The following is a 15,589-nucleotide window of genomic DNA, read 5'->3' as shown; positions in this document are numbered from 1 at the left end:
GACGTCAACGCTTTCTTCTCACGCCTCTTTTTCCGGGTCAGAACCTGGCGTACGAGATCATCCTGACGCTGGGCCAGGCCTTCGAGGTGGCCTACCAGCTGGCCCTGCAGGCGCGGAAGAGCGGCCACGGCTCGTCCACGCTGCCCGAGAGCTTCGACGGAAAGCCCGGCAAACCCGTGCCAAAGCCTCGCGTCAACATCCGCAAATCCGTAAGCATCCGTACCTGTCCTCTGATCTCCCGCGTCTACCTGCTGTGCTTACTATGAAGCCCCACCCACATCCTCATTAACTTACTGTGCCTTTATGCTGGAACCCATCTTCGTCTTTCTGCGGCTGCGTGTGGTTTGTCACGCCGCACACGGGATTGAGTAATGAGCTCTCTTTGCCTTGTCAATGTGTCAAGGAGTTGGGAGGCGGCAAACACACAATCTGTGTATTTATCAGTGTTTGCTTCCGGTTTCTGTCTTGCATATGTTTACATGATTTAGATACAAGGAGACGCCGGCGGCGGCTGATGTGCAAATCCGCAGCGACATTCAAACAATCCGGAACATAGTAAAGCAAATGCAGCAACTAACTGTGTTTTGCATGTGTTTTATGGGTTTCGTGTTTTTGGTTTTAGATTCTATTTGTGTTTGAATCGTTTGGATGTTGCTGCGTGTTTGCTCCTGTCGGCCACCTAAGGAGACGAATAGCTCGAATAATAATAATACTAATAATTGCCTTTATTGTCTCCGAGGATTAATTTGAAATTGTTCACTTTCTGTGAAATAATTTTCAATAGTGTCATGTTCAAACACTGATGACATCTACTAAACAAGACAAAAAGCAAGGAATTGAACAGAGACAGGATTCAATTTTGCTCAATTGAGGAGAAACGTGTCGACCTGGGACCTCTTACAGTGTCACCCACGCTCTGCCAAAAGATTGCAGTGAAGTGAAGTGAATTATATTTATATAGCGCTTTTCTCAAGTGACTCAAAGCGCTTTACATAGTGACACCCAATATCTAAGTTACATTTAAACCAGTGTGGGTGGCACTGGGAGCAGGTGGGTAAAGTGTCTTGCCCAAGGACACAACGGCAGTAACTAGGATGGCACAAGCGGGAATCGAACCTGCAACCCTCAAGTTGCTGGCACGTCCACTCTACCAACCGAGCTATGAACGCCTCCTTCTGTTATTTGGACCTTCCCTGACCACATGGCCACAGCTGTTTCTAAGGGACGAGGGTCGTATACAGTTCACAGAAAAAGTCGTAAACAGTTCACAGAAAAGGTCGGTTCAAAAAAGACGTGGTAAAAGAGTTCAAAAAGAGGTTCGTAAAACAGTTCAAAAAAAGGTTCGTAAAACAGTTAAGAAAAAGAGGTTGTAAAAAAGTTCAAAAAAGCAGTGTCTGGAACTTGGCCAGATCCTGCCTTCTCTCCGCTTTGTAGTCCTTGGGCTGAAACAATATCTTTCTGTTGATTACAATACATGCCGCACACGGGATTGAGTGATGAGCTTTCTTTGTCTTGTCAATGTGTCAAGGAGTTGGGAGGCGGCAAACACACAATCTATGTATTTATCAGTGTTTACTTCCGGTTTCTGTCTTTCATATGTTTACATGATTTAGATACAAGGAGACGACGGCGGCGGCTGATGTGCAAATCCGCAGCGACATTCAAACAATCCGGAACATTGTAAAGCAAATGCAGCAACAATGTGTTTTGCATGTGTTTTATGGGGTTTGTGTTTTTGGTTTTGGATTCTATTTGTGTTTGAATCGTTTGGATGTTGCTGCGTGTTTGCTCCTGTCGGCCACCTAAGGAGACGAATAGCTCGAATAATAATAATACTAATAATTGCCTTTATTGTCTCCGAGGATTAATTTGAAATTGTTCACTTTCTGTGAAATAATTTTCAATAGTGTCATGTTCAAACACTGATGACATCTATTAAACAAGACAAAAAGCAAGGAATTGAACAGAGACAGAATTCAATTTTGCTCAATTGAGGAGAAACGTGTCGACCTGTGACCTCTTACAGTGTCACCCACGCTCTGCCAAAAGATTGCACGCCTCCTTCTTTTATTTGGACCTTCCCTGACCACATGGCCATAGCTGTTTCTAAGGGACGAGGGTCGTATACAGTTCACAGAAAAAGTCGGTTCAAAAACGACTTGGTAAAAGAGTTCAAAAAGAGGTTCGTAAAAGAGTTCAAAAAGAGGTTCGTGAAACAGTTCAAAAATAGGTTTGTAAAACAGTTCAAAAAAAGCGGTGTCTGGAACTTGGCCAGATCCTGCCTTCTCTACGCTTTGTAGTCCTTGGGTTGAAACAATATCTTTCTGTTGATTACAATACATGCCGCACACGGGATTGAGTGATGAGCTCTCTTTGCCTTGTCAATGTGTCAAGGAGTTGGGAGGCGGCAAACACACAGTCTATCAGTGTTTGCTTCCGGTTTCTGTCTTGCATATGTTTACATGATTTAGATACAAGGCGGCTGATGTGCAAATCCGCAGCGACATTCAAACAATCCGGAACATAGTAAAGCAAATGCAGCAACTAACTGTGTTTTGCATGTGTTTTATGGGGTTTGTGTTTTTGGTTTTGGATTCTATTTGTGTTTGAATCGTTTGGATGTTGCTGCGTGTTTGCTCCTGTCGGCCACCTAAGGACACGAATAGCTCGAATAATAATAATACTAATAATTGCCTTTATTGTCTCCGAGGATTAATTTGAAATTGTTCACTTTCTGTGAAATAATTTTCAATAGTGTCATGTTCAAACACTGATGACATCTATTAAACAAGACAAAAAGCAAGGAATTACACAGAGACAGAATTCAATTTTGCTCAATTGAGGAGAAACGTGTCGACCTGTGACCTTTTACAGTGTCACCCACGCTCTGCCAAAAGATTGCACGCCTCCTTCTTTTATTTGGACCTTCCCTGACCACATGGCCACAGCTGTTTCTAAGGGACGAGGGTCGTATACAGTTCACAGAAAAAGTCGTAAACAGTTCACAGAAAAGGTCGATTAAAAAAGACGTGGTAAAAGAGTTCAAAAAGAGGTTCGTAAAACAGTTAAGAAAAAGAGGTTGTAAAAAAGTTCTAAAAAGCGGTGTCTGGAACTTGGGCACCTAAGGACACAAATAGCTCGAATAATAATAATATTAATAATAATAATTTGCTTTATTGTTTCCAAGGATAAATTTGTCTTGGACATCAAGACACAGCGTATTACGTACATACATACATACATACATACATACATACATACATACATATATACATACATACATACATACATACATACATACATACATACATACATACATACATACATACATACATACATACATACATACGTACATACATACATACATACATACAGTTCATCCGACAATACAGTGATGACAGTGAACAGTGCGCAGGTATATCAGTTAGTTATTACACTCCCCACGTATAGCACACCTCCCGTATTGGACTATCCTAATATTGCACTCCTTATTATTGCATCCGCTTATTACAGTAGTTTTCTGTTGTTAAGTGTTTTGATTTCCAATGGGACAAAGAAAATCTATTCCTGTTGAGTTTGTACAGTATAATAACAATGGGTGCTGGTTAGCGCCTTGCATGGCAGCTCCCTCCATCAGTGTGTGAATGTGTGTGTGAATGGGTAAATGTGGAAGTAGTGTCAAAGCGCTTTGAGTACCTTGAAGGTAGAAAAGGGCTATACAAGTACAACCCAATTATCATTTAACATGCTATACGTTTCCCAAACAATCTCTCACTCCTAATTGCTAAATCCCATGAAATCTTATATGTCTAGTCTCTTACGAGAATGAGCTAAATAATATTATTTGATATTTTACGGTAATGTGTTAATAATTTCACACATAAGTCGCTTCCGTGTATAAGTCGCACCCTCGGCCAAACGATGAAAAAAACTGCGACTTATAGTCCGAAAAATACGGTAATTAAAACTGCGATGTCGATTCAGTGTCGATTAAACGTGCAGCCCTAGTCCAAATACTTTTGTCTATGTTGTGCCCTACATTCATGGTGTGATCGTGTCCTCGGGTTGGAGCCTTGTTTGGGAGACTCTGGGCAGAAAGCAGGGCAGCTCTGTGGCATTTGATCTTTGTCCGGCAACAATCTGTCACTGGCGTTTGTGTGTGTGTGTGTGTGTGTGTGTGGAGTTAGTGTGTCGTGGGGAGACTGGACCAGAAATAGGAAGTGTGAGACGCTGAAATTGAGTGTGCCTGCAGCCATGATGGATGTTGTCACGTGCACATACACGGTGCTGACTCTACTGCTGCTCCATTCCAATAAGCATTAATCGCCTCCCGCTTCATGTGTGTCGCTTCAGATTCCCGCCATTCTCCATCTTGCGCCAAGCCATGCGCTGATGTGAACTCTTGCATGAGTTTAGCACAGGTCGCGGTTGTCACGGTGATGGCTGTTGTGTTGTGGACAGAGCACGCCCACTTTGACCATCTCTGTATGCCCCCTGTGCAGGTCATCATGCCCCCCTCCAGCCGCTGGTCACTGGGCCACATTTACACCCCCAACCGGCCTCCTCTCCACCCTCCTCCTCCTCCTCCTCCTCCTCCTCCCTCCCGACTCTTCCATCTTCCTCACAAAGCTCAGTCGCAGGTCCTCCACGCTTTTCCTTCCCTTCTCTTGATTTTATGATTTGAGTTTTTGGAAGGGGAACACTCCATCTGTGAGCACTTCCATTGTTGTTCTGCGGATCGCCGCCTTCTGTCGTCGCAATCCAGCTTCTGCATTTGCTTCTCCCGTCCAAAGGCAAAACCTAGTAACTCACTTCTAGCTCATTTTGAGAAAACAAAGGAAAACCAGTCTATCTTGATGCTGTCTTACAAAGATCTACAAAGTCATCAAACGTATAGATGTTTTCTTCAGCTTTCATTTTCTTGCCGATTGGATCTGCTCTCATGAACGTGTGCCCTTTCTCCAGATATTTTATCACAATCTCGGGTGGGCCCCATTCTGCGTTTGCACATTGGGCAAGAGCCGTGTACAGCGTCCAGTTTTTATTTTGACCTCCACAGTTACCTGCCCAAAAGAGTACGCAAGGGGAAGAATCAAGAACAATACATTTAATGAAGGTGCTTGCAACGTCCTGGGCCAATCTTCCAAATATCCCCTCGTGCCATAATATCACATAATCAGGTTGACCGTCGGCCCCCATTCGTGCAAATTTCTCATTAAAGACGATAAGGCGACTGACAAAGAAGCTCCGATTGGTTCCTTGAGATACTAGGTTTTTCTGTTGTATCTACGCGGTTATGTGGTAGTTGCTAGGTCCTGCCATGCGCGTAACAGCTTACTTACGGAACAAATTACAATATCTCATACACTAATGTAAAACATATCACCTAGGAACTCCGAAATTATTATCAGCTCAGTTTTGACCAAATTTGAGTAACTGGGTTTTGCCTTTGGACGGGAGAGTTCTCCTTCGCAATGTTTCGCTGTGGGCTCCAAATGGCCCCCCGGGCCACCCTTTGGACATCCATGCTTCAGTGGGCAGAAGCGGGAAGCCGATGGTGTGCCGTCAGGGCCAGCAAGGCCTTCTCTGTTGGCCTAACATAACCAGAAATCATGATCATAATTTACTTTCCGTAAATATCTAAAAGTATTCATATTCTCTTCATGTCATATTATGCCCGTTCCAGTGCTGTTGTTTTTAGTTTTGGTTTGTATCCAATCAGAATTGAGCTATCTTATGTTGCCGTGGTGTACCAAATCTGCCAGACGCCTTCAGAATCATAAATGCAAGCATCAGTGGACTGAAAGTGAACGGGCACAAACAGTTGATAGACAGATGCAATAGCCAATCAGATCACGAGTTGTTGTCAGTAAGGCCCTCTAGATGGCCTCACATTGAACGCGATATTTACGCATCCTGTGATTGGATACTCAACGGGACCAATAGCGGATGAATTTGAGAACACATAGAGGTGAGAGACAGTTGCGACAGCCAATCCGATCACAAGTTGTTGACAGTTGCTGTTCTGTTACAACTAAACGTAAACTCTTGTTGTGTCATGTTTGTCATTTAATTAACATTGTTACATGTGTATTTGTCGCCATCATGTGGGTAAGGGCAGGTAATATGTTTTTGAGAAGTGTGTACTTTGAATCAAACTTTATTGACGGAAGTTGCATAAGCGAAGCAGATACATTTACGGTATATGTTTTAATAGCTGAAGCGTTTTAATTTATTTCAAATGCGCAAGAAAATCACCCGTTTTGTACACTGTTGATGTAGGTCAATGTCCAGTAGGGTGTAAATATGTTCCTGTATAGTATTTTTCCAGCAATTATCATGTGATGACATCAATTATGGTTTTTTGAGTGGTAATTATTGAAGTCGGAGATTACCTAAGGCCCAAGTGGTAAACGCACCGCCTGCCACTGCGTGAAAAAGACTCTTCAGGAGTTTGCGATGTTGCAGTCGCTCCATCCATCCATCCATCCATCCATCCATCCATCCATCCATCAATCCTTCTATCCATCCATCCCTCCATCCATTTTCTTCCGCTTATTCGAGGTAGGGTTGCGGAGTCAGCAGTCTAAGTAGGGAAGCCCAGATTTCCCTCTCACCAGCCACTTCGTCCAGCTCCTGCCGGGGGATCCTGAGGCGTTCCCAGGCCAGCCGAAATAGTCTTTCCAATGTGTCCTGGGTCTTCCCCGTGGCCTCATACCGGTCGGACGTGCCCTAAACACCTCCCTAGGGAGGCGTTCGGGTGGCATCCTGACCAGTTGCCCGAACATCTGGCTCCTCTCCATGTGGAGGAGCAGCAGCTTTACGTTGAGTTCCTCCCGGATGGCAGAGCTTCTCACCCTATCTCTAAGGGAGAGACCTGCCATCCTGCGGAAGAAGCTCATTTCAGCCACTTGTACCCGTGATCTTGTCCTTTCGGTCATAACCCAAAACTCATGACCATAGGTGAGGATGGGAACATAGATCAACCGGTAAATTGAGAGCTTTGCCTTCCGACCCAGCTCCTTCTTCACCACAACGGATAGATACAACGTCCGCATTCCTGAAGACGCTGCACCGATCCGCCTGTCGATCCCACGATCCACTCCTCTCTCACTCGTAAACAAGATTCCAAGGTACTTGAACGTCTTCACAGTCGCTCCAATTCAAGAAATTCCACCAAGTCCCGCCTATTATGTGTGACTTTGTCCGATTGCGGAAAGTTCCCCGCACAATCTGGCCAATGGAATTTGACCCTGAATAGTGGCCGAATCAAAACATAGTTTGCTTCTTGTGTGGACAACAACAACAACATGTAACAATATCTCAACTCTGGCCTTTATGCTGCCTTCCATTTACTTGGGAAGTGGGAGCTGGGAGTGCCGTCCGCTCCGAGCATTCCAGTTCCGAAGTCGTAAATCAAGTCAAATCAACCTACTCAGTGGCCTTGTAGTTAGAGGGTCCGCCCTAGGTTGTGAGTTCAAACCCCAGCCGAGTCATACCAAAGACTATAAAAATGGGAAACATTACCTCCCTGCTCGGCACTCAGCATCAATGGTTGGAATTGGGGGTTAAATCACCAAGAATGATTCCCCCTCCTCCCGTCACTTCCCAGGGGGTAATCAAGTTTGATGGGTCAAATGCAGAGAATAATTTTGCCACACCTTGTGTGTTGTGTAACAATCATTGGTTAAAACCAATAAAAATCAGTTCCCAGCGGCTTATTTTATTTTTCAAAGTTTTTTTCAAAATTTTACCCATCACGCAATATCCTGAAGAACTGCTTCAAAGCGCCTGATTTTCACCATTGCTATATCCACATGGCGGGATAGAACAGAAAGATATAGCGACATTAGCTCGGATTCAGACTTGGATTTCAGCGGTTCAAGCGATTCAACAGATTACGCATGTATTGAAATGGATGGTTAGAGTGTGGAGGCAGATAGCGAAAATGAAATTGAAGAAGAAACTGAAGCTATTGAGCCATATCACGACAGACAGCGGCAACGAGGACGAATTCGGCGATCGCCTTCTAACCAACAATTGCATCTTTTGACCACTGGTGCAGCTTGAATCCGTCGATTGGTATGTGTTTGTTTGACATTAAATGTGGGTGGAGGGAAAGGCTGGATGCAAACATAGCTACAAATGAGGCACAATGATGCAATATGTACATACAGCTAGCCTAAATAGCATGTTAGCATCGATTAGCTAGGAGTCATGCCGTGCGCAAATATGTCTGATTAGCACATAAGTCAATAACAACAAAACTCACCCTTGTGATTTCGTTGTCTTTATTGTTGGAAATGCATCTGCTTTGAGTGTCGCAGGATATCCACACATCTCTGTCGTAGCATCGCTATCGTCAGTAGCGATGCTACGACAGAACAGAACAAACGAGGGACTTTCGCATCTTTTGACAACTGGTGCAACTTGAATCCGTCGATTGGTATGTGTTTGTTTGGCATTAAATGTGGGTGGAGGGAAAGGCTGGATGCAAATATAGCTACAAATGAGGCATAATGATGCAATATGTACATACAGCTAGCCTAAATAGCATGTTAGCATCGATTAGCTAGGAGTCATGGCGTGCGCAAATATGTCTGATTAGCACATAAGTCAATAACAACAAAACTCACCTTTGTGATTTCGTTGTCTTTATCGTTGGAAATGCATCTGCTTTGAGTGTCGCAGGATATCTACACATCTCTGTCGTAGCATCGCTATCGTCAGTAGCGATGCTACGACAGAACAGAACAAACGAGGGACTTTCGCATCTTTTGACAACTGGTGCAACTTGAATCCGTCGATTGGTATGTGTTTGTTTGGCATTAAATGTGAGTGGAGGGAAAGGCTGGATGCAAATATAGCTACAAATGAGGCACAATGATGCAATATGTACATACAGCTAGCCTAAATAGCATGTTAGCATCGATTAGCTAGGAGTCATGCCGTGCGCAAATATGTCTGATTAGCACATAAGTCAATAACAACAAAACTCACCCTTGTGATTTCGTTGTCTTTATCGTTGGAAATGCATCTGCTTTGAGTGTCGCAGGATATCCACACATCTCTGTCGTAGCATCGCTATCGTCAGTAGCGATGCTATGACAGAACAGAACAAACGAGGGACTTTCGCATCTTTTGACAACTGGTGCAACCTGAATCCGTCGATTGGTATGTGTTTGTTTGGCATTAAATGTGAGTGGAGGGAAAGGCTGGATGCAAATATAGCTACAAATGAGGCACAATGATGCAATATGTACATACAGCTAGCCTAAATAGCATGTTAGCATCGATTAGCTAGGAGTCATGCCGTGCGCAAATATGTCTGATTAGCACATAAGTCAATAACAAAAAAACTCACCCTTGTGATTTCGTTGTCTTTATCGTTTGAAATGCATCTGCTTTGAGTGTCGCAGGATATCCACACATCTCTGTCGTAGCATCGCTATCGTCAGTAGCGATGCTACGACAGAACAGAACAAACGAGGGACTTTCGCATCTTTTGACAACTGGTGCAACCTGAATCCGTCGATTGGTATGTGTTTGTTTGGCATTAAATGTGAGTGGAGGGAAAGGCTGGATGCAAATATAGCTACAAATGAGGCACAATGATGCAATATGTACATACAGCTAGCCTAAATAGCATGTTAGCATCGATTAGCTAGGAGTCATGCCGTGCGCAAATATGACTGATTAGCACATAAGTCAATAACAACAAAACTCACCTTTGTGATTTCGTTGTCTTTATCGTTGGAAATGCATCTGCTTTGAGTGTCGCAGGATATCCACACATCTCTGTCGTAGCATCGCTATCGTCAGTAGCGATGCTATGACAGAACAGAACAAACGAGGGACTTTCGCATCTTTTGACAACTGGTGCAACCTGAATCCGTCGATTGGTATGTGTTTGTTTGGCATCAAATGTGAGTGGAGGGAAAGGCTGGATGCAAATATTGCTACAAATGAGGCATAATGATGCAATATGTACATACAGCTAGCCTAAATAGCTTGTTAGCATCGATTAGCATGTCGTGAACATTGATATGTCTGATTAGCACACTCCACGTAAGTCAGCTTGAATCCGTCCCTGATCGTGTTGTTACAACACACCAACGAGGCATAATGTCTCCAAGGTATGGAAAACAGTCGAAAAAACGGAAAATAACAGAGCTGATTTGACGTGGTGTGTGTAATGTGTTTGAGAAAATGGCGGATTGCTTCCTGTTGTGACGTCACTGGTGAAAGGTCATCGCTCCGACAGCGGACAACTGAAAGGCATTTAAATCGCCAAATTCCCCCTTTTAGAGTTCGGAAATTAGTTAAAAAAACACGTGGTCTTTTTTTCTGCAACATCAAGGTATATATCGACGCTTACATAGTCAGCTGGAGGCGTGTCTTAATGAAATTAAACAATGGATGTCCGCTAACTTTTTGCAACTCAACGCCAAAAAAACGGAAATGCTGACTATCGGTCCTGCTAGACACCGAACTCTATTTAATAATACAACTCTAACATTTGACAACCAAACAATTAAACAAGGCGACACGGTAAAGAATCTGGGTATTATCTTCGACCCAACTCTCTCCTTTGAGGCACACATTAAAAGCGTTACTAAAACGGCCTTCTTTCATCTCCGTAATATCGCTAAAATTCGCTCCATTCTGTCCACTAAAGACGCTGAGATCATTATCCATGCGTTTGTTACGTCTCGCCTCGACTACTGTAACGTATTATTTTCGGGTCTCCCCATGTCTAGCATTAAAAGATTACAGTTGGTACAAAATGCGGCTGCTAGACTTTTGACAAGAACAAGAAAGTTTGATCACATTACGCCTGTACTGGCTCACCTGCACTGGCTTCCTGTGCACTTAAGATGTGACTTTAAGGTTTTACTACTTACGTATAAAATACTACACGGTCTAGCTCCATCCTATCTTGCCGATTGTATTGTACCATATGTCCCGGCAAGAAATCTGCGTTCAAAGGACTCCGGCTTATTAGTGATTCCCAAAGCCCAAAAAAAGTCTGCGGGCTATAGAGCGTTTTCCGTTCGGGCTCCAGTACTCTGGAATGCCCTCCCGGTAAGAGTTCGAGATGCCACCTCAGTAGAAGCATTTAAGTCTCACCTTAAAACTCATTTGTATACTCTAGCCTTTAAATAGACTCCCTTTTTAGACCAGTTGATCTGCTGTTTTTTTTCTTTTTCTTCTATGTCCCACTCTCCCCTGTGGAGGGGGTCCGGTCCGATCCGGTGGCCATGTACTGCTTGCCTGTGTATCGGCTGGGGACATCTCTGCGCTGCTGATCCGCCTCCGCTTGGGATGGTTTCCTGCTGGCTCCGCTGTGAACGGGACTCTCGCTGCTGTGTTGGATCCGCTTTGGACTGGACTCTCGCGACTGTGTTGGATCCATTGTGGATTGAACTTTCACAGTATCATGTTAGACCCGCTCGACATCCATTGCTTTCCTCCTCTCTAAGGTTCTCATAGTCATCATTGTCACCGACGTCCCACTGGGTGTGAGTTTTCCTTGCCCTTATGTGGGCCTACAGAGGATGTCGTGGTGGTTTGTGCAGCCCTTTGAGACACTAGTGATTTAGGGCTATATAAGTAAACATTGATTGATTGATTGATTACATAGGTCTGGTGATAATGTTCCCCTTTAACACATCCAAAAAAAGCTATTTTCGCGTTCGCCTTTGCCTTGATTCCGTGTGGACTTTCGTCCGTCATGAGACATGGCGACCATCCATACATCACACCATGTGGGGCCCATGAGGCTGCCACTTTGGACCAGATGTTGCACTCTTGTGTGTGTTTGTGTGCGCGTGTCATGAGATTGAGAGGTTTGCACTGTGATGATGATCGGCTGTCAGCCATAGTTTCAAAAGATCATGGCCTTTGTTATTTCTTCCCGCTGTGTGTCTGCGTCCTCGTCCTCGTCCTCTCACCCTGTCCTTGTTTTTTTTTTGGCAGATGGAGCAGGCGTCCATGGAGCAGAAGGGCCACGCCAACGTGCCGTGGATAGTGGAGCCGGCTCAGGAGGCCAAGAGAGGAGTCAACACCAAGTACGAGACCACTATTTTTTAACATACACCCCCCCCTTCCCCCGTCCTCCGCCCTCCGCCTTGTGCACTCCTGCGTGTGTGTGCCTTTTCAGAGAGGTCGACCCTTCCCACCTCCCGCCGTACCGTTGAGGTTTTTTCGGTGGGGCTCCAGCACCGCGCGCCGCCGCCGCCGCCGCTGATGAGCAGACACAAAGCGAAGCTTCCCCCTTCCCCCTCCCCTCTCCTCTTCCTCCTTTGTTAGGCCGGCCTGTCCACTGCATGATGACCTTTTGGTTCCTCACATCGCCATGACGCATGACCTTTTGAACCCAGGCCTGTGGTTGAGGTGCGTCCCCCCCCCAATCCCCAACACTCCACTTCTTATTTTTCGAGCTGTTCTTTTTGTTCTCATTCATCTTCCTCCGTCCTTCGCTCTTAATTGTCCTCCCGAAACATGAATGCGAAACGTCTTTAAATCCCGCTAAGAGGAGAGGGGCACCTTTTCATTTGAAACACTAACAAACTTGTCGTTTATTTTCTTTTACTTCAAACACAGGAAGTTGATCGTGTGTGTTTTGTATCCTCCCACCTGGCGGTCGTTGTTTTTGAGTAACGGTTGGGGAGCGGGTGGGGGCGAGCTAAAAAGGTGTCTTCAGCATGTTGCTTGTGAGACGCATGGTGGCCATTTTGTCGGAGGGTGGCGTTGCAGAGGCGGAGCTCATGTGAGGGCTCTCTCGATAAGTGATGTCATCTCATTTGCAGGGCAGTGGCGGACGCTCATGTCTTTTACTGCGGAAATCAAAGAATGTAGCCAGCCGTAAACACGGACCTTGTCGCACGTAGAATACAAAACAGGACGCTCTTGCACACTTTTGAAAGGACTACAAACATGGACGCCATCCCCCTCGCCCCATTTCCCCAATCCCCGTGTTTAAGGTTGACTACACATCGTTCCCATCATGCACTGAGGCTTGACACACTGGACCAACACACACACACACACACACACACACACACAAACTGCATGGCAACAAACCGTCCACTCTGAATGTTTGAACGCAGCCCCCGACCTTTGAACTTTTGGGAGGTCTACACAGAGATGGACAGCCGGCACGTGTCAATGTTGCTTTTTTTTTTTTTTTTTTTAAATACACTTGAAGGCGAGAAGTTTAAAAACGATCTTCTGGTATCGGCCGACATTTCAATGTTTAACATGAGAGTATTATTATATGACCATGATGATATCTTGTCCAATTCTTGTCTACTCTTGTCTTAATGTTACATTATTTTTCTACGCGCTTGAGACCGGCGGCCCCTTTAAAAAGAAGCGCGAATGTGTCGACCCTCCATCACTTCTCAAGGGGCTCTTCTCTCGCAGATGGACTATTTTTCAAAGGTAGTGTCGCTCTATTATTTGGATCGGAGACTATCCGCGTATAAAATGTACATAGATATTTTGCCAACTCATTGTTCATACCTGTAATGTAAGAGATGGACAGAATAATAAAGGACTTGCAGTATGTGGCACTGGAAAGGAGCTACCAAAATAAAGAGTTTGAAAAGTGGTAGATTCTGTAGAGATGTATTTGGCGTGATATCACTGCTGACCAACTCATGTAAATAGGCTTGGGCTTCCAGCACGCTGATTTTTTGTAATTTTTGCCATTATTTATAACCCTGTAAAGCACATGGAATAAAATATGACTTGTACAACCATGACCCTCTCTGGATAATTGCTTGTCATAAGTTATTTCCTCGTCTGAGTGAGAGTACGATGAACATTTGCGGCCTGTGACCATCATTCAGTCATGTGAAGTGAATTGTAATTATATAGCGCTTTTCTCAAGTGACTCAAAGCGTTTTACATTGTGAAACCCAATATCTAAGTTACATTTAAAAACCAGTGTGGGTGGCGCTGGAGCAGGTGGGTAAAGTGTCTTGCCCAAGGACACAACGGCAGTGACTAGGATGGTGCAAGCGGGGATCGAAGCTACGACCCTCAAGTTGCTGGCACAGCCGCTCTACCAACCGAGCTATACCGCCATGTGAGTAGAATAAGAGTATCGATGCATGAAGAAAAAAGAATCAAAGCAGAAATACATTTTCTACCGCTTATTCCCTTTTGGGGTCGCGGGGGGCGCTGGTGCCCATCTCAGCTACAATCGGGCGGAAGGCGGGTTACACCCTGGACAAGTCACCACCTGATCGCAGGGCCAACACAGATAGACAGACAACATTCACACTCACATTCACAGACTAGGGCCAATTTAGTGTTGCCAATCAACCTATCCCCAGGTGCATGTTTTTGAAAGTGGGAGGAAGCCGGAGTACCCAGAAGGAACCCACGCATTCACGGGGAGGACATGCAAACTATAATATACATGTGTGTGTGTGTATATATATATAATGTGTGTGTGTGCGAGCGTGTATATATATATATATATATACGTGTGTGTGTGCGTGTATATATATATATATGTGTGAATATATAAATCTGTATATATACATATATATATATATATATATATATGTGTGTATGTATATATATATGTGTGTATATATATATATATGTGTGTGTGTGCGTGTATATATATGTGTGTATATATATGTGTGCATATATAAATCTGTGTATATATATATATATATATATATATATATATATATATATATATGTATGTGTGTGTGTGTGTGTGTACAGTGGGGCAAAAAAGTATTTAGTCAGCCACCGATTGTGCAAGTTCTCCCACTTAAAATGATGACAGAGGTCTGTAATTTTCATCATAGGTACACTTCAACTGTGAGAGACAGAATGTGAAAAAAAATCCAGGAATTTACATTGTAGGAATTTTAAAGAATTTATTTGTAAATTATGGTGGAAAATAATTATTTTGGATGTAACTCAGTATTCTTCTTCCTCCAAACACGACGAGTTGAGTTTATACCAAAATGGATACATGGATGATACAGCAGAGGATTGGGAGAATGTCATGTGGTCAGATGGAACCAAAATAGAACTTTTTGGTATAAACTCAACTCGTCGTGTTTGGTGGAAGAAGAATACTGAGTTGCATCCCAAGAACACCATACCTACTGTGAAGCATGGGGGTGGAAACATCATGCTTTGGGGATGTTTTTCTGCTAAAGGGACAGGACGATTGATCCGTGTTAAGAAAAGAATGAATGGGGCCATGTATTGTAAGATTTTGAGCCAAAACCTCCTTCCATCAGTGAGAGCTTTGAATGGTTGACCAAATACTTATTTTCCACCATAATTTACAAATAAATTCTTTAAAATTCCTACAATGTGAATTCCTGGATTTTTTTTCACATTCAGTCTCTCACAGTTGAAGTGTACCTATGATTGATTGATTGATTGATTGATTGATTGATACTTTTATTAGTAGATTGCACAGTACAGTACATATTCCGTACAATTGACCACTAAATGGTAACACCCGAATAAGTTTTTCAACTTGTTTAAGTCGGGGTCCACGTTAATCAATTCATGGTAAATAATTGATGGAAATTACAGACCTCTG

General features: G+C 43.8%; 1 protein-coding gene across 7 annotated transcripts in view; it reads left to right on the top strand.

The window, feature by feature from the left end:
• anks1b (ankyrin repeat and sterile alpha motif domain containing 1B) overlaps positions 1 to 13,769 on the top strand; it is a 385,802-nt gene extending 372,033 nt beyond the window's left edge. For 5 of the 7 annotated variants that reach the window (XM_061912138.1, XM_061912134.1, XM_061912133.1 and 2 more), the window contains 3 exons: positions 42 to 209; positions 11,980 to 12,071; positions 12,813 to 13,769. In XM_061912138.1, coding sequence (XP_061768122.1) covers positions 42 to 209; positions 11,980 to 12,071; positions 12,813 to 12,861 — 309 coding nt within the window. In that variant the 3' untranslated portion in view covers positions 12,862 to 13,769. Of the gene's footprint in view, positions 1 to 41; positions 210 to 11,979 lie in introns of all 7 variants that reach the window. The other 2 variants (XM_061912135.1, XM_061912137.1) reach the window with 2 other exon arrangements.
• Positions 13,770 to 15,589: the final 1,820 nt, after the last annotated feature.

Source organism: Nerophis ophidion, linkage group LG10, assembly GCF_033978795.1.
Source record: "Nerophis ophidion isolate RoL-2023_Sa linkage group LG10, RoL_Noph_v1.0, whole genome shotgun sequence".
Lineage (NCBI taxonomy): Eukaryota > Metazoa > Chordata > Actinopteri > Syngnathiformes > Syngnathidae > Nerophis > Nerophis ophidion.
This window is presented reverse-complemented; position numbering and strand designations above follow the sequence as displayed.